This window comes from Pogoniulus pusillus, chromosome 8 (assembly GCF_015220805.1).
Source record: "Pogoniulus pusillus isolate bPogPus1 chromosome 8, bPogPus1.pri, whole genome shotgun sequence".
In the NCBI taxonomy this organism is placed as follows: Eukaryota; Metazoa; Chordata; class Aves; order Piciformes; family Lybiidae; genus Pogoniulus; species Pogoniulus pusillus.
This window is the reverse complement of record NC_087271.1, coordinates 36,788,084-36,813,680: the sequence shown is the minus strand read 5'-3', so window position 1 is coordinate 36,813,680 and position 25,597 is coordinate 36,788,084. Positions and strand designations below refer to the sequence as shown.

At 48.9% G+C, this 25,597-nt stretch overlaps 1 protein-coding gene across 2 annotated transcripts in view; it reads left to right on the top strand.

Annotated features, from left to right (window-relative positions):
- The window catches only part of RNF2 (ring finger protein 2), a 30,602-nt gene extending 9,342 nt beyond the window's left edge, over nt 1–21,260 (top strand). The window contains exons 1-7 of one of the 2 annotated variants that reach the window (XM_064148068.1): nt 4,988–5,177; nt 11,991–12,079; nt 13,079–13,239; nt 15,422–15,637; nt 17,055–17,327; nt 19,724–19,895; nt 20,788–21,260. In XM_064148068.1, the coding sequence (XP_064004138.1) occupies nt 5,123–5,177; nt 11,991–12,079; nt 13,079–13,239; nt 15,422–15,637; nt 17,055–17,327; nt 19,724–19,895; nt 20,788–20,889 (1,068 nt within the window). In that variant the 5' untranslated portion in view covers nt 4,988–5,122 and the 3' untranslated portion in view covers nt 20,890–21,260. Of the gene's footprint in view, nt 1–4,987; nt 5,178–11,990; nt 12,080–13,078; nt 13,240–15,421; nt 15,638–17,054; nt 17,328–19,723; nt 19,896–20,787 lie in introns of those variants that run through there. The other variant, XM_064148069.1, reaches the window with a different exon arrangement.
- The last annotated feature ends 4,337 nt before the right edge of the window (nt 21,261–25,597 follow it).

Here is a 25,597-nt window from a genome sequence, read left to right as displayed (position 1 = left end):
CCCCCCTCTGAGCATCAGCTACAGCAGAGCAGTGCACCTGGATGTAGAATGCTTATACATCTGAGTGTGTGACTGTCCTTCAGACCATGATAAAGCAGTCTTGAGTACAAGCAACTGCTTTATTTGGTACTTCTTTTCCTCTTGATGCTCTTGATCCACCTGCAGAGGAGGATTAGCTCTCTCTGATCACTTCTGTTAGCTACATTCGTTGAATGCTTCCAGAGGTGTACGTGTGCAGAGCAGATGGTCTGTGTGAGGTCAAGGCACAAATGTTGCTAAAGGCCAGGGTGAGCAGCTTGATAGCCAGATTGGAAACACTGCCATGCTCCATGGATCGGTTCCTTTCAGGTCTGGGAGACTGCAGATGGCAATTAACTGGGAGGTTAAGGCACTAGGCTAAACACTTTCTTCCTTAGGAGAGTAAATGCAGGGAATGAAGTGTAGAAGACCATGTGCTAGTGAGCTGCTGTGTTTCAGAAACACTAGTGGTAGTGTTTTCCTCTCTGCCCTGTAGCCTGCTTGGCATTTCACAGTCACAGTGTTAGGTGGTGTTGCTTGGGTTTTGTAGATCAGAAAGGTTAGAAAAGACCTCCAAGATTGAGTCCAGCCATTAAGTCACCTCTGCCGAGTCGCCACTGAACCATGTCCCTCAGCACCACATCTACATGGGTTTAGAACACCTGTGGAGATGGGCACTCCACCACTTCCCTGAGAGACCTCTTCCAGGGCTTGATAACCCTTTTGGAGAAGAAATTGTTAGTGTCCAGCATAAACTTCTCCTAGCACAAGTTGAGGCCATTTCCTCTTGTCCTGTCACTTGTTACCAGAGAGAAGAGACTGACTCCCACCTTACTCCAACCTCCTTTCAAGGAACTGTAGAGAGCCAATAGGTCTTCCCTTATCATCCTCTTCCACAGGATGAACAATGCTGGTTCCTTTAGCCACACCTTACAAGATTCATGCTCCAGACCCTTCACCAGCTTCATTGCCCAACTCTGGACACACTTCAGTGTCCTTGGAGTCAGGGATCCAAAACCGAACTCAGTACTCAAGGCATGGTCTGACTAATGCAGAGTACAGGGGAGAACGTTCACTGCTCTGGTCCTGCTGGCCACACCATTGCTGCCCCAGGCCAGGATTGTTTTTATGTTGAAGAGAAATGCTTGATAGATTTATGGGACAGGCTGTTGGAAAGCAGGAAACTCAGAAGTAGTGTGACTGGGAGGGGCACTGACATTGGGAAGGCATCTGTAGTGTTGTCTGCTCTCTGGGCCTGGGATTTGCTCTGCATTCCTCACTTTTAGTGGCTGCTGTGGGACATTTTGGAGCCTGTGGTCTTGAATTAATCATACAGCTTTTTGATTCCTCCTGGCTGGGAGTGATGGAGGGCAGAAATGAGGGACATATAGACTGGAGATTAGGAAGAAATTCTTTACAGTGAAGGTGCTGAGACACTGGAAGAGGCTGCCCAGGGAGGTTGTGGATGCCTCCTCCCTGAGGGTGTTCAAGACCAAGTTGGATGAAACCTTGAGTAGCCTGCTCTAGCAGAAGGTGTCCTTGCCTGTGGCAAGGGGGTTGGAACTAGATGATCTTTAAGGTCCCTTCTAACCCAAACCACTGAATTTACAAATAGGCAAGGAACCAGTTGCATGGGATGTCAGGGTAGTATCTCCTCAACCAGCTGAATCTGAAATGACTTAAAGTAGTGTGAGGGTAGACCTGCTGAAGTTGTTTCATCATATTAAACATCATGTGCCAGTCAGAATGCTTGTATTAGGAGTAACACCTGGCAGCAGTGCAGATTAGGAGGTCTCCAAGGGTATAGGCTCTAGTGTTGGTCTGGTGTGATCCTTATGCAATGAGAAGAGTGGGAACTGCAGTGGAGGTAGCTGGGGCTTTCTCTCTGGTTTGCTGGGATCTTTGCTTGTGTGGTAGGTTTAGAGGGAGGTGGAAGAGTGGAGGCTTCTCGCAGTACTCCAGAGGCTCTGGGTGGTGGCAGGGGAATATAGGAGTAATGCTGCCTTTCCTTGTGGTGTTTGGGAAGGAGCTGGCAAGGACTGTGCTGGCATTTGTGAGGCTTTGGAGTGGAGTGAAGGTGGTGTTTGGGGTTGTAATGAAGCAGGTGGTTTCAAACACACCACCAAAGACCAGTTCAAGATCCTTGCAAGAATCTGATTCCTTATTTGCCAGCAGCACTGTTGCCCCTGGAGCTGCTGCTGTGCTGCTTTCATCTGTTTCACTCAGCATCTAACAACAAGCTGTGGCTAAGTCTCTTCTCCCTGCTTGTTTCCTAATCCAGTGTTTCTCTCCCACAACCAAGAGTCCAAGGACATGTTTGTTTGCAAGCTGATCTACCACAAGGGTGGAAAGTATGATGTAAATACTCATTATGTGTGATCAGATTTGACTTCTGGAGCACGTAATTGCTATTTGAAATTTCAGCTTTATAGTCTGTATTAATTTGGCATCTGTAATAGTATTTTAATTGGCTTTGATTGTGCTTTGCAGATGATAGACTTCTAATTAAGGCCTACAACAGTATTTTAAATGCTGGCTTTGTGTAAGCATTGAGAACTACTCCTTTTTAAACCTAGTGAGCGTTTACAATGGAGCTCACTCACTTTCCTACAGAGTTCTGACTGATCAAGTGTCAGTGATGATTTTGAGATTAGACCATGAATGTGTTTTTAGGCTCCCTGTGAGAGAAGCTGAAGCTGTTGAGTGGATAACACTTGTTTTGTAACTGTCTGTATCTGATCATGATGAATTTTAGACTGGATGTTAGGGAAAAAAATCAGCAAGAGTGGTCAGGCATTGAAATGGTCTGCCCAGGGAGATGGAGAGAGGCCAGGCACAGAGGGACCTGGGGGTACTGGTAGATAGCTGAAGATGAGGCAGCAGTGTGCCCAGGTGGGCAAGAGAACCAATGGCATCCTGGGCTGGCTCAGCAACAATGTGGCCAGTAGGATGAGGGAGGTTCTTGTGCCCCTGTGCTCAGCACTGCTCAGGCCACACCTTGAGTGCTGTGTCCAGTTCTGGGCTCCTCAATTCAAGAGAGATGTTGAGGTGCTGAAAGGTGTCCAAAGAAGGGCAATGAAGCTGGTGAGGGGCCTGGAACAGAGCCTTGTGAGGAGAGGCTGAGGGAGCTGGGGGTGTGCAGCCTACAGAAGAGGAGGCTCAGGGCAGAGCTCATTGCTGTCTGCAACTACCTGAAGGGAGGCTGTAGCCAGGTGGGGTTGGGCTCTTCTGCCAGGCAACCAGCAACAGAACAAGGGGACACAGCCTCGAGGTCCAGGCCGGATGTTAGGAGGAAGTTGTTGTCAGAGAGAGTGATTGGCATTGGAATGGGCTGCCCAGGGAGGTGGTGGAGTCACCATCCCTGGAGATGTTCAAGAGAAACCTGGCTGAGGCACTTAATGCCATGGTCTGGTTGACTGGCCAGGGCTGGGTGCTAGGCTGGCCTGGCTGATCTTGGAGGTCTCTTCCAACCTGGTTGATTCTGTGATTCTGTGATTCTATGTCAAGAGCAAACTGCACGTGGCTGATGTAATACTGAATTCAGTCTGCACATAGGAAGAAGTGAAAAGCTTTCCCATGAGGGACATTGTGACATTGAACTTGATACTGGAGGACAAAGATTGATGGCTGCATGAATGAAAACCACTTAAATAAGACAGTCCTTGGTCAAGCTTCATCACCTTTTGAGGTCAGTATATCATTACAGTGAGAGTGACACAAACTTGGGGAGTTTGAGGAGTGGTGACAGGAGGAGTAAGCCAGCAGAAGAGGAAGGGGAGGCACAGCCAAACAAAGCCACACACTTGTTCAGGATCATTGAGCAGTTGATTTCAGAACTGGGAACAAACTGAGCTCCAGGCCAGGACCTGATTTGGCTGCCTCCCAGGGATTTTGAGATCCAGAGATGAAAAAGCTTCAGGAAAGAGTGAGTACTGAAAGAACTGAATTGTAATCTAGTACAAGGTGTCCTAGATGACAGCAGGCTACAAAGCAATCTGAGCTGTAGTAGACAACTTCAAGCAGTGTCTGTTCAGAAATGTTTGTGAGGCTTGTTTCTAAATTGAGCTCTCAGCCAGAAAGGTGACCTCATTGCTATCTACAGCTACCTGAAGGGAGGCTGTAGCCAGGTGGGGTTGGGCTCTTCTCCCAGGCAACCAGCAACAGAAGAAGGGGACACAGTCTCAAGTTGTGCTGGGGGAGATCTAGGCTGGATGTGAGGAAGAAGTTGTTGGTAGAGAGAGTGATTGGCATTGGAATGGGCTGCCCAGGGAGGTGGTGGAGTCACCATCGCTGGAGGTGTTGAAGCAAAGCCTGGCTGAGGCACTTAGTGCCATGGTCTGGTTGACTGGCCAGGGCTGGGTGCTAGGTTGGACTGGCTGAGCTTGGAGTTCTCTTCCAACCTGGCTGATTCTATGATTCTGTGACCCCTGTACTCAGCACAGGTGAGCATCTTTCTATGATCCTATGAAAGTAAAAGCAGAAAAATGCCTTACACCTCAGGGTGCTTTAATGGAATACACTGAAATGGACAATTGAATTTAAGGCTGCCCAAACATGCAATTCATCCTTCATACTAGTAAAATGTGCAACTCTAATCCTGTTAAGCTTCCAAGTAACTGCACTGTGATACCTGTTTCTTTTACAAGAACTAATCCTTTAGAGACAAACTATACAGAATGGGTGAAGGTGCTGTTGAACTTGGCATAGCAAGTACAGCTCTAACTCTCTTAATGTTTTAAATCTAAATGTTGACCTTTGCAGAGTTGGAACAAAAAATGAGTTGATTTTGAAGGATTTAATGCTGAGCTTAAAATGTGTTTGGGTTTTATTTAAAGAACCTGATGAGGTGGTTTTTTTTCCCCCCCTTGAAAGTGTTTCTACCAGAGATCAGTAGGCTGTTTGGAGTTAAATAGCAGCTGGTGGGGTTATGGCCACACCTGAGCTTGGTTTGTGGGTTATCTCCCCCAGCTGCTCAGTTCTGTCCCACCCTTTTTCTGCTCTCAAGGTGTGCTGATCCAACCACAAGTGCAGTTGCTCTTTGCCTGGGCTAAAAAAGCCACTGCAGAGAATTTTGGAGAGTAATTTGGGTTGTGAGGGGTCTCTGATGGCATCCAGTAGGAAGTCACTCACTCCCTGGTTAAGGGAGGATGAGGATCAAGGTGAGTTCAAAGCTAGAGCTAAGGGGATCTTAAAATAGCAGAATTTAAGATATAAGGCTGAGAAGCAATTATATACTGGTGAAGCTAAGGGTGGCAAACCTCTGAAAAGGTGGAGTAGGGAAGAGCAGGAGCTGCTGTGCTGCTGAGCTCCTCAGACTGCCTTGTAGCCTGGACAGCTTGGAGTGGTCTGGAGTATAATTGTTGCCAGTTGGATTTGATATAGACTAAGTCTTTTAACTCATTCACTTAAAATCAGATGCCCAACCTGTTGTCACTGATAGGTGCATCTGAGCAAATAATGCAGTCTGTTTTGCTATAAGAGCTTGGAAAGTGGATGTGGTGTGTGATAAGTGCTGGAGTACTCTGTGCAGTGCTGGAGCCCCCAACACAGGAAGGACATTGAACTGTTGGAGTGAGTTTAGAGGAGGCCATGAAGATGCTCAGAGGGCTGCAGCAGCTCTGCTATGAGGACAGGCTGTGAGAGTTGGGACTCTTCAGCCTGGAGAAGAGAAGGCTTTGGGGAGACCTTGTAGTAGCTTTCCAGTGTCTGAAGGGGGGACCTACAGGAGGGCTGGGGAGGGACTATTTGCAAGGTCTTGTAATGGCAGGACAAGGGGGAATGGGTTTAAACTGGCAGAGGGGAGATTTAAACTAGATGTGAGGAGGAAGCTCTTTACAACGAGGGTGGTGAGACACTGGCACAGGTTGCCCAGGGAGGTTGTGGCTGCTCCCTCCCTGAAGGTGCTCAAGGTCAGGTTAGATGAGGCCTTGAGCAACCTGCTCTAGTTGGAGGTGTCCCTGCCTGTGGTGAGGAGTTAGAACTGGATGATCTGTGAGGTCCCTTCCAACCTAATGCATTCTGTCTTTCTATGCCCTTGTGGCCAAGAGGGCCTGTGGTATCTGGGAGTGCATCAAGAGAAGTGTGTCCAGCAGGTCTAGGGAGGTTCTCTTCCCCTCTATTCTGCCTTGGTGGGACCACAGCTGGAATCCTGTATCCAGTTTGGGGCTCCCCAATTCAAGAGAGGCAGAGAGCTATGAGGATGATGAAGGGACTCCTGTGAAGAAAGACTGAGAGAGCTGGGGCTGTTTAGTCTGGATAAGACAAGTCTGAGAGGGGATCTTATCAGTGTCTAGAAATAGCTGAGGGGTGGCTGTCAAGATGAAGGTGCCAGCCTCTTTTTGGTGGTGCCCAGTGATAGGAAATGAAACAATGGCTAGAAGCTGGAGCCTAGGAAGTTGCACCTCAGACTGAGGAGAAACCTCTTTGGTGTGAGCATGCTGGAGCAGACTGCCCAGAGAGGTTGTGGAGTCTCCTTCTCTGGAGAGATTCTAAACCCACTGGGATGTGTTCCTGCCTGACCTGCCTTAGGTGACCCTGCTTTGTCAGGGGGACTGGACTTGATGATCTTTAGAGGTCTCTTCCACCCCCCACCATTCTCTGACTCTCTGTTGCTGTACTGGAGTTGGTTGTGAGCATGTTGGAAGGACACTGCAGTATAAATTGCTCAGTCAGTAAGCAGGCAGGAGGTCAGAGAAGCTTTCTTGCTGGCATCTTTCATCCTGTTGCTTCTTCCTATAAGTGTCTGCCTGTTTTCCAGCGTTTGAGGAACAGGGTTTAAATTTGTTGCTATGTTTTTAAACCTCATCCATTCCTCTTCAAGTTTGTTTTGGAAGTGGTCTACAGATGGCTGAGCACTGAGTGTGGGATTGCATAAGCCCTGTTTTCCAGGGAAATCAAGCTTTCAGAGCAGGTCTTTCAGATGCATTGATGTGATGCTGCCTACTGAAGCCAGTGGGCTCATCTCCCAGCTCCAGTCAGGGAGCCATTCAGCTTGTGGTTAGAGTTGGGTTGGAGAAAGTTGATCAAAAAGCTTCCAAAGCTCCTTGAGAGCAGCCCAGATAGGGTTTGTTTTATTTTGGGTTTAGTGCTTTGGCAAGGTGGGGAGCTAACAGGTTGAGAGAGGTGATTCTGCCACTCTGCTTTGGTGAGACTTCACCTGGAGGGCTGTGACCAACTTGGATGGGGAGAGTTATACAGCATGTCTGAATTGATCATGTTTGCAGTGCTCCTGCATGTTTGAATTGACTGCATGGCCAGTGTTCCTCAGACTTCTGTCTCCAGAGGCAGAGGAGGTGTCTGGTAGTGATAGGCTGGATGTTAGGAGGAAGTTGTTGCCAGAGAGAGTGATTAGCATTGGAATGGGCTGCCCAGGGAGGTGGTGGAGTCGCTGCTCCTGGGGGTGTTCAAGCCAAGCCTGCATGAGGCACTTAGTGCCATGGTCTGGTTGATTGGCCAGGGCTGGGTGCTAGGTTAGACTGGCTGAGCTTGGAGATCTCTTCCAACCTTATTGATTCTATGATTCTATAAAGTGGATGGTGTGGATCTCTCCAGCTTTTAGCCAGCTTTGAGGCCAGCATTGTTCCTCTTCAAATTGGAAGTGGTATCGGTGCAGACCTTAGGGTGAGAATGAATCCCTCAGCAGCTCAGATTAGATGGCTTTAAACTACATCTGGTCAGTTATTCATCATGACACTTGTACAGTGTCTTCTGGAGTGTAGCCTCAGGCACGTAGGGGAAGCTGCAGTCTAACTGATGGTGTTAATAGACTTGTTCTCCAGATTGATAGGTGTGCTGACAGCCTGGCACCCTGAGAGCAGCTGTTCTATGTTAGCAAGTGCAAGCATGCAAGTTGAGGCAAGATACTACTTGTGTGTCTGATGAGCTCTTTTCTACAGGGTGGCTTCCATGAGCTCTTTGCTGTGCTGGGGCTGTGGAACGCTAGGAGCAGACTCTTCTGTTCAGAGAGGCTGGATTTGGATTTACTGGGATTAAGTTGTTCTAATCTGCTGCAGTCTGACTGCATGCTTAAGCAGGTCGTGGGAAGGGTGTGAATCATGAGTAGTTCATGAACTTCTGTCAGGAGTTGACATGATAGTTAATTAGAATCAGAGAATCAACCAGGTTGGAAGAGACCTCCAACATCATCCAGTCCAACCTAGCACCCAGCCCTGGCCAATCAACCAGACCATGGCACTAAGTGCCTCGTCCAGGCTTTGCTTCAACACCTCCAGGGATGGTGACTCCACCACCTCCCTGGGCAGCCCATTCCAATGCCAATCACTCTCTCTGCAAACAACTTCCTCCTAACATCCAGCCTAGACCTCCCCCAGCGCAACTTGAGACTGTGTCCCCTTCTTCTGTTGCTGCTTGCCTGGCAGAAGAGCCCAATCCCACATGGCTACAGCCTCCCTGCAGGGAGTTGTAGACAGCAATGAGCTCTGCCCTGAGCCTCCTCTTCTGCAGGCTGCACACCCCCAGCTCCCTCAGCCTGTCCTCACAGGGCTCTGTTCCAGGCCCCTCACCAGCTTCATTGCCCTTCTCTGGACACCTTCCAGCACCTCAACATCTCTCTTGAACTGAGGAGCCCAGAACTGGACACAGCACTCAAGGTGAGGCCTGACCAAGGGCCCTTCCAACCTAACTCATTCTCTGCATCTATGAATTACCTTAAATAGTAGTGGAAATCAGAACACAGCTGTACCATTGCCTTTCTTTGCCATTAGTACACATCTGAAATGGTTTCCTTCCTGAGATGTGTCACCAAACACCATCATTTAACTCCTACCTCTGAGTAACTTCAATCAAACACACAGAGTCCTGACAGGACAGTGCTTGGCCAGACTGGGAGCTACACCTGGGTCATGGTAGCTTCTCACCTTTAATGCTGAGGTGAGGCCCTTACTTTCTGAGCCCCATGGAGGAAGGTGTCTGCTGTGACAAAGTCTAGTTTTAGGACTCAATACTTAGGAAAAACTGGAGCTGATTGTCTGCCACCTCCTAATTATTTCTTTTTACACCTCCTCAGACTCTTTTTGGTGGTGGCCAGCGACAAGGCAAGGGGCAGTGAATACAAACTGGAACTCAGCATGTTCCATCTGAACAGGAGGGAAAACTTTGCTGTGAGGGTGCTGGAGCAGGCATCCCAGAGAGGTTGTGGAGTCTCCTTGTCCCACCTGGACACTGTGATCATTGGCAAGCTGCTGTGGGTGACCTTGCTGGTAGCAGGGAGGTCAGACTGGGTGATCTGCAGAGGTCCCCTCCAAACCCCCATCATGCTGGGATTCAGACACTTGTTATTTATAGTAATTGGGGAGGCTACTTTGTGTCAGGCTTTTTGGTTTTCCCCTTCTCCTTTCCTCATAAGGTGAGGAAACTTAATTTCTGTGATGAAAGTCAATGTAATAACCTGTGCTGCACTGCTTCTCTTGCTTTCCCCTCAACAATTAATTAAAGCTTGTGAAGTAACCTTGCTCTCCAGAGAGGTCTGTCCTGCTCAGAGAGCTTAGTGAATTGGGAACTGGATTAGAATGTATTGGTAGATGCTGATAGAAGCTGCATTTGGCTGCTGATTTGAGGGGTCTGGAAAGAGAAACCTTGATTTTAGAGTGATAAAAGAAGTCATAGAATGGTGTGGGTTGGAAGGGACCTCCAAAAGTCACCTAGTCCAACTGCCCTGCAGTGAGCTGGGATATCCTGCATCTTTGTGGGTGCCGTGGACAGAGGCATTGAGTGCAGCCTCAGCAAGTTTGCTGACAACACCAAGCTGTGTGGTGCAGAAGACAGGCTGGAGGAAGGGATGCATCCAGAGGGACCTGGACAGGCTGCAGAGGTGGGCACAAGCCAACCTCAGGAGGTTCAACAAGACCAAGTGCAAGGTCCTGTAGCTGGGTTGAGGCAATGCCAAGCACAAATGCAGGCTGGGCAGTGAGTGGCTGGAGAGCAGCCCTGAGGAGAGGCACTTGCGGGTGCTGGTGGAGGAGAAGCTCAACATGAGCCAGCAGACCCTTGTCAAGCCTCACTTTGAGTATCTTTATGGATGGGGCCTCAACTGTCTCCCCAAGCAGCCTGGCCCAGTGTTCCACCACCCTCATGGTGTAGAACTTGTTCCCAACATCCAATCTAAATCTGCCTTTCTCTAATTTCAAACCAGTGCCCCTCATCCTGTCACTGCAGACCTTTGGAAACAGTCCCTCTGCAGCCTTCTTGTAGGCTCCCTTCAGATACTGGAAGGCTGCTTTTAGGTCTCCTTGGAGCCTTCTCTTCTGCAGGCTGAACACCCCCAGCTCTCTCAGCTTGTCTTTGTGGCAGAGCTGCTCCAGCCTCTTAGTCATTTTTGAGGCCTTCTCCTGGACCTGCTCCATCAGGTCCATGTCCTTCCTGTGTTGAGTACTCCAGGTGTGGTCTCCCTGTCATATATGACTGCAGGTACAGTCTTGCTTCTTACATGGATTGATTGAAACTTACTGCACTTTGGGATAAGGTGTTCTACTTGGAGGCAGGACTTCTGGACAGATGGGGAGAATTGACCACAACTTCCTCCTAACATCCAGCCTAGACCTCCCCCAGCACAACTAGAGACTGTGTCCCCTTGTTCTGTTGCTGCTTGCCTGGCAGAAGAGACCAACCTCCACCTGCATATAGCCTTCCTTCAGGTAGTTGTGGACAGCAATGAGGTCTGCCTTGAGCCTTCTCTTCTCCAGGCTAAAATGGGCTGTGTGGGTGATTTGGGTTTCTGATTTGAAACTTCAGACATCCATCTCAAGTCACTGCAAATCAGGTGCAGGTGCAACAAAACCTAATGGGATTGCACATAAGTGTCCTGCTGTTGAAACCAGAAACAAGGAATCCCAGCATGGTGGTGGTTGGAAGGGATTTGGCAGGCTGATCTAACCGGAGATGTCCTGCTCACTGCAGGGGGAGTTGGACAAGATAGCCTTTGAGGGTCCCTTCCAACCTAAGGCATTCTGGGACCTCTGAAGATCATCCAGTCCAACCCACCTGCTAAAGGAGGGGCACCCACAGCAGCTCGCACAGGATCACAATGTCCAGGAGGCTTTGGAATCTCTCTAGAGAAGGAAACTGCACAGCCTCTCTGTGCAGCCTGCTCCAGCATCCTCACGGCAAAGGTTTCCCTTCTGTTCAGATAGAACCCCCTGGGTTCCAATTTATGCTCACTGCCCCTTGTTCTGTCACTGTGCTCCACTGCAAAGAGTCTGGCCCCCTCCTCTTAACCTCCACCCTTCAGCTGTTGATCAAAGCCCTTCCCAGGCTGCTCTTCTCCGGGCTGAACAGCCCCAGGTCTCTCAGCCTTTCCACCTTGCAGAGAGGTGGCCCCTTAGCACCTTTGTAGCCCCTGCTGGACTGTCTCTAGTAGTTCCCTGCCTCTCTTCAGCAGGGAGCCCAGAACTCACCCAGTGCCTGGTCTGCCCTTGATCTTTCTATATGCTCTCAACTTCTGACTGCAGAGTGATGGATGTTTAGGAGGAAGAAGAAGGGCACTGCAGGGTGCTGCCAGTGAGGATGCTAAGCCAGTGTTCCATGTGCAGCCGTGACCTTCCTCACAGTGCAGAAGCAGACCCTACTTCACCCATCTGCAGGAGGCTGTTTCATGGCTGTTGTCCACACTGGGTGGCATCTGCAGCTTTCACACCACACAGCCCAACTTTTGTGGCCTTCAGTTGTGGGTCACTTTTGTTCAACAACTAACTGATTTTTGCCAAGCCCTCAGGGCTGAGTGACCTCCTCAGTGTGTCTGGAGCAGCACAGAGCAGGGGATTATCTGTGTGTAGCTCAGCGGAGCCTGGTACGTGGTGAACTGGCGTGCCCCTGTGCTGTCGCTGTGGTGGCACAGAGATGCCTCTGTCCCTAGGGGTGTGGGACTCTGTGCTCCCAGAGGAGCCTGCTAGGGAGAGGGAGCTGGCCCCTGGAGCCAGATCTGTATGTGTGTGACTTGCCTCTCTTTCTCTTCCCAGACATGTCTCAAGCTGTGCAGACCAACGGGACGCAACCTTTAAGCAAAACATGGGAGCTGAGTTTGTATGAACTGCAAAGGACACCTCAGGTAATGTGAAGAGCTGAGCTCCAGGGCAGGGCTGCTTTTTGCACTACTCAGGCTGTGAACCTTGAGGCTTCGTATTTTCCTTTAGGAGTGTTCACTGCCCACTCTAAATAGAATTATAGAAGAGAATCATAGACTCACTTTGGTTGGAAGAGACCTTTAAGATCATGAGTCCACCAACTAGGTCACCACTAAACCATGTCCCTCAGCATCACACCTGCACAGCTTTAAAATTCCTTCAGGGATGGTGACTCCACCACTGCCCTGGAGAGCCTGTTCCTGAACTTGACAATGCTTTTGGAGAAGCAATTGTTCCTAATGTCCAACCTAAACTTCCCCTGATACAGCTTGAAACTGTTTCCTCTTGTCCTAATCCTTGTTCGTGGGAGAAGACACCAATAGAAGTGATCCTTCCAAACCCACAGTCTGTTTCATACTGTTAGAAAAACAAACTGATGATTGACCTGTATTTCTTTTCTCCTTCCTTCCTCCTACTTCATGCGGTGGTGTATGTGTCTTGTGGTCATGGATCATAGAATAGGTTAGGCTGGAATGGACTGGATGAGGCACTTAGTGCCATGGTCTAGTTGATTGATTAGGGCTGGGTGATAGGTTGGACTACATGATCTTGGAGGTCTCTTCCAACCTGGTTGATTCTATGTGGATTCTATGTGGACCTTAAAGATCATCTAGTTCAAACTCCCATGCCATGGGCAGGGATGCCTGCCACTGGACCAGGTTGCTCAAAGCCTCATCCAGCCTGGCTTTGGACATCTCCAGGGAAGGGACCTGAGAACCTCCTTGGGAAACCTGTTCCAGTATCTCCCTACCCTTCTTGTAAATCATCTCTTCCTGATCTCCAGTGTGTGTGCCTTGTGTTGTCTCTTTGCCGTGTCCTTCTGCTTGTCTCTCTCTTTGCCCTACGTTTCTCTGTAGAAGAGCAGTCAAACCTGCAGTCTCCAGGAGGAAGTTTTCATTCAGCTTTACTCTCTTCTCCACTAGGAAGCAATCACTGATGGCTTGGAAATAGTGGTATCACCCCGAAGCCTCCACAGTGAGCTGATGTGTCCCATCTGCCTGGACATGTTAAAAAACACCATGACAACAAAAGAATGTTTGCACCGCTTCTGCGCCGACTGCATCATCACAGCCCTCAGGAGCGGGTAGGTACAGAGTGCTAGAGGGAAAAGGGCTGGGTGGAAGTGTGAGCAAGGGGATCACAGAATGGTTTAGGTTGGAAGGGACCTCAGGGATCACCCAGTTCCTGCCTTGAGGTTCCTTCCAACCTAACACAAACCCTATGAGGAGAGGCTGAGGGAGCTGGGGGTGTGCAGCCTGCAGAAGAGGAGGCTCAGGGCAGACCTCATTGCTCTCTACAACTACCTGAAGGGACATTGTAGCCAGGTGGGGTTGGTCTCTTCTGCCAGGCAAGCAGCAACAGAAGAAGGGGGGACAGTCTCAAGTTGTGCCAGGGGAGATCTAGGCTGGATGTTAGGAAGTTGTTGTTAGAGAGAGTGATTGGCATTGGAATGGGCTGCCCAGGGAGGTGGTGGAGTCACTGTGCCTGGAGGTGTTGAAGCAAAGCCTGGCTGAGGCACTTAGTGCCATGGTCTGGTTGACTGGCTAGGGCTGGGTGCTAGGTTGGACTGGATGATCTTGGAGGTCTCTTCCAACCTGCTTGATTCTATGTCTGGATCTGTCAAAACAGAATCATGGAAGCATAGTAGATGGGAGGGAGGTCTAGAGGCTATGTAGCCCAACTCCCCCCTGCAGTAATCAGGGACATCCCCAACTAAATCAGGCTGCTCAGAATCCTATCAAGCCTGACCTTGAATGCATCCAGGGATGAGGCCTCCACCACCTCCCTGGGCAACCTGTTCCAGTCTCTCACGGCCCTCATAGTCAAGAACTTCTTAGAATCATAGAATCAGTCAGGGGTGGAAGGGACCACAAGGCTCATCTTGTTCCAACCCCTTACCATGGCCAGGGACACCCTACCCTAGATCAGCCTGGCCACAGCCTCATCCAGGCTTCTTCCTCACATCCAACCTAAATCTGCCCTTCTCTAGGCCTCCTACTCACTGGAAGTTACCAATCCAGTGCTTTTTTACATGTTTCCCTCATCAAAGAGTTGTGCTTTCAAGCACTGGTGGGTTAAAACCTCTCACAAGATTTTTGTATGAAGCAAATACCTGTTCTGGTCTTTAATATCTGTTAGGCTTTTCCACAATACCCCTTCCACATGAAGCATTCTCATTCTGCCTTTTTTCAGCTGAAATTCCAACTAGAATAACACCAGATCTGGCAAAAGACACAAGCTCCATTCCAGATTTACTACAAAAGCTGAGTTTTAGTGGGCACTTTAAGAATTGCAGTGTTTGGGTAAGCTTCTGTTAGTGCTGGAGAGTCTGAGCTGTATCAAAAGGTCTAGAGAGGTGATTCTGCCACTCCACTCTGCTCTGGTTAGACCTCACCTAGAGTGTTGTGTCTGGCTCTGGGGTCCCCAACACAAGAAGGACATGAAACTGCTACCTGAGGGGAGGTTGTAGCCAGGTGGGGTTGGGCTCTTCTGCCAGGCACCTAGAGACAGAGCAGAGGGATATGGGCTCGGGCTGTGCCAGAGCAGGTTCAGGCTGGGGGGAGGAGATTCTTCACAGCAAGGGGGATTGGCATTGGAGTGGGCTGCCCAGGGAGGTGGTGGAGTCTTGGTCCCTGGATGTGTTTAAGAGGAGGCTGGATGGGGCACTTAGTGCCATGGGCTGGTTGATTGGAAGGGTTGGGTGATAGGTTGGACTGGATGATCCTGGAGGTCTTTTTCAGTCTGGTTAACTCTGTGAACTATGTGAACTGGTAGAGTGGGTCCAAGGTAGAGCCACAAAATGATGTGAGGAGGGCTTGGGGCACCTGCCCTGTGAAGTCAGATTGAAAGAATTGGGGCTGTTCAGCCTGGAGAAGAGCAGGCTCTGGGGAGACCTCAGAGCTGCCTTTCAGTAACTTAAAGGGAACTCTAAAGGAAGGCTGGGGAGAGACTGTTTAAAAGGGCCTGTGGTGATAGGAAAAGAGGCATTGGCTTCAAAATGGAGCAGGGAAGTTTTAGATTGGACATCAGGAGGAGAGTGGTGAAATACTGGAACAGGTTGCCCAGGGATGTGATTGAGGCCCCATCCCTGGAGACATTCCAGATCAGACTTGCTGTGGCCCTGGGCAGCCTGCTGTAGTCAGAGGTGTCCCTGCTGACTGCAGGGGGGGTTGAAGAAGCTGACCTTTGAGGGTCCCTTCCAACCCACCACAATCTGTGAATCATTGTGTCAGTCAGCATCGTTTTTCTCCCTTGCTCGTGTCCAGCAACAAAGAATGTCCCACGTGTCGCAAGAAGCTCGTTTCAAAGAGGTCCCTGAGGCCAGATCCCAACTTTGACGCTCTCATCAGCAAAATCTATCCGAGCAGGGATGAATACGAAGCTCATCAGGAGAGAGTGCTGGCAAGAATCAGCAAGCACAACAACCAGCAAGCTTTAAGCCACAGCATTGAGGAAGGATTAAAGATCCAGGCCATGAACAGGTACGTCATCCACCTCCTCTGGCCACCTCTAACCTTGTTTGCCTCACGCTAAAAATACCCCTTCTGTCCTCACTCCCTGTAGCCTAAGAGTCCTTTTCTCTCTGCCAGAAGTATTTTCAACGTCTGGCAAAATCATTTGCTCAACCAAGTAGCAAGGGAGAGAAGAGCCAGTGGCATCCTGGCCTGCATCAGGAATGGTGTGGTCAGCAGGAGCAGGGAGGTCATTCTGCCCCTGTACTCTGCACTGGTTAGACCACACCTTGAGTACTGTGTTCAGTTCTGGGCCCCCCAGTTTAGGAGGGACATTGAGATGCTTGAGCGTGTCCAGAGAAGGGCGACGAGGCTGGTGAGAGGCCTTGAGCACAGCCCTACGAGGAGAGGCTGAGGGAGCTGGGATTGGTTAGCCTGGAGAAGAGGAGGCTCAGGGGTGACCTTATTGCTGTCTACAACTACCTGAGGGGTGGTTGTGGCCAGGAGGAGGTTGCTCTCTTCTCTCAGGTGGCCAGCACCAGAACGAGAGGACACAGCCTCAGGCTGTGCCAGGGGAAATTTAGGCTGGAGGTGAGGAGAAAGTTCTTCACTGAGAGAGTCGTTGGACCCTGGAATGGGCTGCCCGGGGAGGTGGTGGAGTCGCCGTCCCTGGAGCTGTTCAAGGCAGGATTGGACGTGGCACTTGGTGCCATGGTCTAGCCTTGAGCTCTGTGGTAAAGGGTTGGACTTGATGATCTGTGAGGTCTCTTCCAACCCTGATGATACTGTGATACTGTGAACAAGAAGAAATGGCCTCGGGGTGCACCAGGGAAGTTTAGATTGGCTGTTAGGAAGAATATTAGGCTGCCCAGGGAGGTGATGGAGTCTCTCTTCCTGGAGGGATTGAAAAGTTGGGCAGATGTAGTGCTGAGGGGTATGACTTGGTTGAGGACTTGTCAGTGTTAAGCTAATGATTGGACTCAGGGATCTTAAAGGTCTTTTCCAACCTGTGCAGTTCTGTGATTTTTGACCTTTGAATACTGATTTGTATCACACAGTCATTAAGGCTGGAAAAGACCTCTAAGGTCATCAAGTCCAATCTTGTACCTTACACCTTCATGACCACTAGACCATGTCCCACATCATAGAATCAACCAGGTTGGAAGAGACTGTATGAAGTTAAAATTATCTCAAAGGATGTGCCAGTGTTTGAGGGGTAAGAAAAAACTAAGTCTTGCCTGTGAGTATCTTTCTTTAAAGAACAATGTATTTAACTTTGGGTTGTTTTATACTTCAGAGCTATCTGAAACGTTTAGTGTCTCTGTTCACTTATGTCTTACTGCTGGCAGACCAGAAATGGAGAGAGGGAGAAGCTGTACACACCTTGTGGGGCCTCTCCATTGAGTAGGTCTTGCTAAAATGTTGATTTCTTCCTATTTCTGATCAGGCTACAGAGGGGCAAGAAACAGCAGATTGAGAATGGCAGTGGAGCAGAGGACAACGGTGATAGCTCCCACTGCAGCAACGCCTCAACACACAGCAACCAGGAAGCAGGGCCCAGTAACAAGAGGACCAAAACATCAGATGATTCTGGGCTGGAACTGGACAATAACAACACAGCTGTGGCAATAGACCCTGTCATGGATGGTGCTAGTGAAATAGAACTGGTCTTCAGGCCTCACCCGACCCTCATGGAGAATGACGACAGTGCACAGACAAGGTAAAGGTCTTCTCTTCCTCTTCATGTATTCTGCTGTGCTGCTCTGGTGTTTCTGTTTTCTGTCACTCCTTGGGCCTTTTAAAAATCAATTTCCTTCAGTAATCAGAGAATCTTAGGAGATGGAAGGGAGCTCTGGAGATCATCCAGTCCAATGCCCCTGCCAAAGCAGGATTGGGTCACAGAAGAATGCATCCAGGCAGGTTTTGAAAGTCTCCAGAGAAGGAGACTCCAGAACCATTCCAAGCAGCTTGTTCCAGGGCTTCGGCACCCTCACACCAAAGAAGTTTCTCCTCATGCTGAGGTGTATCTTCCTGTGTTCCAGCTTATACCCATTGTTCCTTGTCCTATCACTGAGCACCACCAAAAAAAGCCTGGTACTTTTATCCTGACAGCCAACCCTCACATATTTATAGGCATTGACCAGATCCTCTCTCAGCCTTCTCTTCTCCAGACTGAACGGTCCCAGGTCTCTGTCTTAACCATAGCCACTGTCTCCCTCGTTCCACTGCAAGTGGGGTGGGTGGGACTGCTCAGCCATTACCAATCTCACAGCAACAATCTCTTCTCAGCTTCTGATCACAAATAAAGGTGTTTTAAGGATTCTTAGCCTTGCAGCTCACGCTAGGTGCTATGTGCTAGGATGATGGTGTCCAGGTGGCCAAGAGAGCCAGTGGCATCCTGGCCTGCATCAGGAATGGTGTGGTCAGCAGGAGCAGGGAGGTCATTCTGCCCCTGTACTCTGCACTGGTTAGACCACACCTTGAGTATTGTGTCCAGTTCTGGGCCCCCCAGTTTAGGAAGGACATTGAGATGCTTGAGCATGTCCAGAGAAGGGCGACAAGGCTGGGGAGAGGCCTTGAGCACAGCCCTACGAGGAGAGGCTGAGGGAGCTGGGATTGGTTAGCCTGGAGAAGAGGAGGCTCAGAGGTGACCTTATTGCTGTCTACAACTCCCTGAGGGGTGGTTGTGGCCAGGAGGAGGTTGCTCTCTTCTCTCAGGTGGCCAGCACCAGAACAAGAGGACACAGCCTCAGGCTGTGCCAGGGGAGATTCAGGCTTGAGGTGAGGAGAAAGTTCTTCCCTGAGAGAGTCATTGGACACTGGAATGGGCTGCCCGGGGAGGTGGTGGAGTCGCCGTCCCTGGAGCTGTTCAAGGCAGGATTGGACGTGGCACTTGGTGCCATGGTCTAGCCTTGAGCTCTGTGGTAACAGGTTGGACTTGATCTGTGAGGTCTCTTCCAACCTTGGTGATACTGTGATGCTGTGAAGATCAGCCCCTTTATTAAATGATTCTTTGTGAATGAACAAGCCCTGATAGGAGGGGAGGAAATGGCTTCAAGTTGGGGTGTTGAGTGACAGGGTTTAGCACTAGACTTGATAGAGTCAGAGAACAGTTGCACTGGATTATCTTAAAGGACTTTTCCAACCAAGATGATGCTGTGATTCTCGCCTAAGTGCCAGCAGTTTGCAGAGCAGCTTGGTGTCAGCAGGATTTACAGGCTGGAAGCTTTTCCTGGCATTATTTTTTATGCTGCAGTCCAAGCAGAGTCTGCAGATTTTTGAATCAAACCAATGAGCAGCCTGGTGTAGTTTCCTCAGATATCTTCCTGGCTTTCTCCCCTGATGAGACATCCCTCTGTAGGGCCTATAAATATATTAGAAGCTTCAGCCAGCTTTTCTTTATGGTTTGGAACTGCAAGGGAGTTCTGGGAGTTGTTCTGAAAGCAGAAAGAAAACTAAGCTTCTGGGAGAGGCCTCTGCAGCAGGAATCAGCCTTCAGTTCTTGGGTGAAGAATCCAAGGGGGGATAGAGAGACAAGGAAGAATAACTCTAATGAGAGGCAGGGAGTGTGTGTGCAGCTCTGACAGCTTACAGTTTCTTCTCCAGGCACTTCAGGCTGTATCTGGACTCGATTTTGAGCAGTCCTAAGTATTATGAGAACTCCCTGGCAACCTGTTAGTAGGTTTTTCATCAGGAGCAGCTGACAGGCAGTGTTGTCACCTCTCTACAAAGAGCAGGAGGGCCAAAAGAGTGCCACAAAGATGTAAGGGCACTTTGGAACAATGAGCTGCATGACTTGGGGGGAAACAATTCATATTTCTTGTATGTGAGCTGCCTTTAAAGCATTTCACACTTGATGCTTAATATTTTGGATGTTCCAGATGTCTTTCCCATACCTTGCCATTGGAATGGGCTGCCCAGGGAGGTGGTGGAGTCACTATCTCTAGAGGCGTTCAAGCAAAGCCTGGATGAGGCACTTAGTGCCATGGTCTGGTTGACTGGCTAGGGCTGGGTGCTAGGTTGGACTGGATGATCTTGGAGGTCTCTTCCAACCTGCTTGATTCTATGATACCTGCAACTTGGGTGTGTGATTCTTTTTTGTGGTGGTTGTCACAGATACATCAAGACCTCAGGCAATGCCACTGTTGATCACCTGTCCAAGTACCTAGCTGTGAGACTGGCTTTGGAGGAGCTTCGTAGCAAAGGAGAGTCAAACCAGATGAACCTTGACACGGCCAGCGAGAAGCAGTACACCATCTACATTGCTACTGCCAACGGGCAGTTCACTGTAAGTACAGCCTCTGGCCAGGAGTGAGCAGCAAGGCATCTCTGGTACAGACTGCATCTGGAATGGCTCCAGGGCCTGGATCCAGACTGGTGACAAGTGGTGTACCTCAGGAGTCTGTACTGGGGCCAGAGTTGTTTACTATCACCACTGACACACAGTGGGACTGAGCGCACCCTCGGCTGGTTTGCAGGTGACACCAAAGTGAGTGGTGTGGTTAACTACCTGAGGGACAGGATGTCATCTGGAGGGACCTGGGCAAGCTGGAGAAGTGGGTTTCAAGAAATGCAAAAGGCCAAATGCACCTGGGTCAGGACAATCTCCAGTATCAGTACAGGCTGGGGGATGAAGGAATGGAGAGGAGCCCTGCCTGTGGAGATACTGGAGTGCAGGTGCATGAAAAGCTGAACCTAAGCTGGCATTGTGTCCTGGGCTGATCCCCAGCAGTGTGGGCAGCAGGTGGAAGGAAAGGATTCTGCCCCTCTGCTGCACTCTGCTGAGATCCCCCTGCAGTGCTGGGTCCAGCTCTGGAGTCCTCAGCACAGCAAAGACGGGGATCTGTTGGAGCAGAGCCAGAGGAGGCCACAGCAATGCTGGGAGGGCTGGAAGCCTTCTGCTGTGAGGCCAGGCTGAGGGAGTTGTGCCTGTTGAGTCTGGAGAAGAGAATGCTCCAAGGAGACCTTCTGGTGGCCGTTCAGTACTTAAAAGGGGCCCTTCACCAGCTGCTTTGCCCTTCTCTGGACCTGCTGCAGCACCTCTGTTCCTCTAGCAGTAAGGGGCCACACTACATCGGTGCATTCCTGGGATTATCTCTGATTTCAAGCAGCCTCCTTTTCACAGCACTACCCATACAAGGTACAGAGTACTTAATTTCTCTTTTGGTGTTCTCTTCTAGGTACTAAATGGGTCCTTCTCCTTGGAACTAGTCAGTGAGAAGTACTGGAAAGTCAACAAACCCATGGAACTGTACTATGCACCCACAAAGGAACATAAATAAGCTGTGCTGGAAAACCTGAGCTGGGACTAACTCTTTTTATAGCTATGACTTCTTTAATATTAATGAAGGCACCACCATTATTATCTTCATGGACACTACAGGTGGTGCCTTCAGGCTCTCTCAGTATACTTATTAATATTAGCCAGTATTCTGGGTTGTATTTAATTTAGTCTGGTTTGGGTTTTTGGCTTTTCCCTAGGAGACTAAATGACCTTTTCCAGTGCATTCCAATGTTTGACATGCTTTTTTGTTCCTGATGCATGATAACTGAACAAGTGTTCCACTTTGGAATGTCTTAATTTCATCCAGGTACCTCTGGATTCCTGATACATTTGCCATGGTTATAATAATAGCCTTTGTTGGAGGATTGAGCATTGGATGGCCAAGTCTATTCAATAGTTACCTGAGCCAAGGAGTGTGTTAGATGTTATTTGCTAATGGATACCCATGTAAAAGGTGGGTAAAGGGCTGGTTTCTGGCAGCTGAAGGTAGTGGCATTCCCTAAAAAAAGATGTCTTAGTCACTCTTCTCAACAAAGAGCTGCAGGGAAAGATCTGACACTTGGAAACCTTGCTTTTCATTGGACTTGATACTTCAGTGCAAGGTGAAACAGGAGATTTGCTTTTTAACCAGCATTTCAGTCCAAAAAAGCCCCAGACCTGTAAAACCTGCCAGCCTTGAGGCACGCTGCATCTTCCCACCTGGCTCCTGTGGCAGTGTTATCCAGTCCTCACGAGTCCAGCTGGACTCATGGAAGTTTTACAGCCTTGCTATCTTGCCCCTAAGAACAGATTTTCATTGTGAATGTATTGGAATGTTCTGTGAAGAACTACCCTGAAAATGTGAGGGGTTTAAAGCAAATCCCTGCTTCCAGCACAGGGATGTAAGACAATGCCAAAATGCTTTGCTTTATGGAACTTGTGCCACCCCAGCTGTGAGCTTCTCTGGGCTCCAGGCTGAGCAGGGAGGACTTCAACCATAAGCTGCTTCAAGATTCTACTTGTTTTTCTTTTTCTTTCTCTCATAGCTTTAACAAACATGGCTTAGCACTTTGGAAGACAATTTTAGTACTTGACAAAGTTTACCGTTTAGTGTCTTAAACTTTGGTTGAAGTGTTCAAACGTGGCAGTAGTGTGAGGAGCAGTAGCTGCTGTCCTCCTGCATGTTCACCTCCTCTTCCCTTGCTCTGAGCCTTGCTGTCACTTCACAGGGGTTGCTTTACCTGTTGGCTTTGTCTGAAGGGAAATGCTGTTACTGGGAGAGTCCCTTGGCTCTAAGACTTGCTGATGGAGCCTTCACTCCTTTGCACCCAAAGCTAGAAGCAGCTAACATAGGTGACAAGCAATAGACTTTAAACCATGTGGTGCTGCTCCTGCATCTTGCCTGTAGCCAGACTGGTTTTGGCCTGCAGTACAGGAGTATTCAGCTGCTCTGAGATTCTCCTAGGAGGAACTGCCCTTCAAGCACTTCTGTCTTTCAAGCACTTGTAAATAGGCATCCATGTCCACTGCTGTTTCAGATCTGCTTTATCCTGACGTGAGAACTGTGCAGGATTCTTGGAGTAACTGAATTCTTTTCCCTTACTGGAAGACTTGTTTTTTGCCGTGACGTGGAGCAGGAGTGTTCAGGCCCCAGCACACAGAGGGGGCAGTTTGGAAGGAGCTGTGTTCTTCATGACTTCTGGTGCAATGTTGGTTGTATAGACTAGTAGTGCATGTCCACTAAGTGTAAGGCGGGGGGTGGGGGAGCAGGGATTGTAACTGCTTTAAAGTGGAGGGGCAGCCCTCTAGGTTAGTCGCTGTGTATCCTCCTGTCGTGATAGCTAAGGGCATGTCCAGTCCCTCAAGAGAGCTGTTTGTGAAGCTGAAAGGTCTGTCTAGGAGCTGTCTGTCACTTTGTCCCCAGTTTGTTGAAGGGTGGGAGAACGTGAAGCTTTTATTTTCATGTTGTAGTGAACTTACTGAGTATTTATGTTCCTTAAATATGATACCTAAATATCTAATGTAGTTGTTGGATTAAACCATTGATTGCACTGTGACTCTTGAGTCCTACCAACCATTTGATTTGATTTTACTCCTTCAAGCCATGTTATTTTCCTTGTGTTAGATGTGGGTAAGCTTGGTAGCTATAGTATCCAACTAAACTCACCCTGAATTCTCCAACTGACAATAAAAGCAGAAATGTTTCCAACCACTGATGGAAATTCCAGTGCTGCTTCCTCTTAGAGTGCCCAAGGGAAACTCTTTGGACAATCTGTATGTTTTTTTAGTGCTGCCATGCCTGTGGCTCTCCAGAGGGAAGGGGGAGGAGGTGCAGCTGATCTCTACTACTGTGGTCTCAGTTGAGCCTGGCCCTGACCCCTGCTACAGTCACAGAATCATTACAGTTAGAAAAGGCCTTTAAAACCACCAAGTCCAATCCTAACCCAACCACTGAACTATATCCTGAAGCTTCTTCAATACCTCCAGGGATGGTGACTCCACCACCTCCCTAAGCAGCCTCTTCCACTGCCTCACCACTCTTTCAGGAAACAAATTGTTCCTAATCTCCAATCTGAACCTCCCCTGGCACAACTTAAGCCTTTTTCTTCTTGGCCTAGTGGCAGTTACTTAGAAGAAACTAACATCAGCCTTGCTCCAACCTTCTCTCAGGAGGCCTATTGGATCTGACTGATGTGTGCATGCTGTGTGCCTTGAATGAGAAACAGGCACATGGAAGAGGGCAGCTCTTCCCCTGACCAGCCACAGGTGCTGCTCCTCTGCTGTTCTCATCAGGGTCCTGCAGACTGAGACATGTGTTGAAGGGCTCCCACAGAACCTGGGTGAAAGCCTGCAGCTTTGTGTCCAGCTGTAAATGAAGCAGCTCCAAAAGCAAACATTATAGAACTGTTTTGGTTGGAAAAACCCTCTAAGCTCCTCCAGTCCAACCACCACAGCCATTAAACCAAAGTGCTATGTCCACACCTTTCTTGAACACGAAAGGGTAACTGCAATGAAGGACTTGGGTTGAGGTGTGTTATTAAAAAGTGAAGTTCTGTTCATTTCCTTAGTGTAAGGGTTGGACTTGATGATCTATGAGGTCTCTTCCAACCTTGGTGACACTGTGAATACAACTTCTAACTAGCAGGACATACTCTGAGCAAAGCTGCCAAAGGTTTCCTGAGCTGTTCTGCACGTAGAATCTCTGAAGATCCCCTTCTGCTTGTGCTTCTGCTCCCACCTTGTAACAGCTTCAACTGCCTAAAAGCTCCCCTCAGACACAGCCTGAAAGTATCACCCAGAGAGCTTGCATGCTCTGGAGCAGCTCCTCTCTGGTGTGGGCATTGGGTAGGTGGACATGGCCCTCAGCTAAAAAGCACTACAGGTGCCACTGTGGTATCCCTTCTGGTGCCTAGATATCCCAGGACACTATTGACTCATCATCCTCCGGTGTTTACCCTCCAGCTGATTGATGGTTAACCCAGTATTTCCATACAGAGTGAAGACAACATACTAGTCACACCTCATAGAATCAAGGAAAAGCCCTCAGACAACAGCCCTGAAGCAACAACTTTTCTGATGAGTAATTCTTGCAGGACTGACCCTACCTGATGAACAGCTGAGACAACTTCTAACAGAAGGAGAATTCCTGTAGGCTTGCATTAACTCCCTCCTTTGCTGGACACTGACAAGGGGCAGAACTCCTTCTCCAAGATCACAGTTGCTTTGACTTGGAAAAGATGCTGGAAAAGTACCCAAAAATATCTTCCCACTGCAGCCTTCAGGCAAACTTTCTTTTTAGCCTCTTTTATTTCTAATGGAAATGCTCTTTTGCTCCAGTTAACTGACTTGAGACTGGGTCTACTCCACTTATATTAACACTGAAGGGTGCAGTGTGTCATGAGCCTTCCAGCAGCCTCTCCACTCAGAGCAAAACAAATAGTTCAGAACTAGGGAACACCATTTTTTCTTTCTCCTTGTATTCTTCTTTCTGATTTGATCCCAAGTTGCTTTTGGAAAAGAAGAGGAAGCAGTAATCTTTTGAAGGAAGCTTAGTTTGATGCTGTAGCACTTCTGAAGTACAAATTATCATCTATTTAGTGGTCTCTTGTTCCTTTTTCATTAGGACAGAAAATATCACAGTACCAAAGCAGGCCTGGATTGATGAGGGTGTAAGAGACAGTAACTATTTTGGGGTTTACATCATCAGGAGTGTGTCAGGTGTGCTGCTTTTGCATGAAGCAAGAGAGAAGAAATTCTCTTGTAAGGTTTCAGAGCTGGAAAGATAAGAACAAGCCCCTGCAATGCTCCAGGCTTGAGGAATTGCCCAGCAGAGAAAGACCTGAGGGTGTTGATCAATCTGGAGAACAGGTCCTGTGAGGAGCAGCTGAGGGAACTGAGGTGGTTCAGCCTGGGAGGCTGAGGGGAGACCTTTTGGCTCTGTACAACTCCCTAAAAGGAGGCTGGAGCCAGGCTGGAGTTGTCTCTTCTTTCAGGTACCACGTGACAGAAGAAGAAATGGCCTCAAGTCTCACCAGGAGTTTAGATCTGACATTAGAAGAAACTTCTTCACTGAAAGGGTCCTCGAACACTGGAAGAGGCTCCCCAGGGAGATGACCAGAAATGTTCAAAAGACAGAGCTGTGATGCTGATGGACATGATTTAGCTCCTACCTAAACCTAACACTAGTGGGGGGGCAGGTTAAACACCTGTGAAAAGCTGGAACTCGT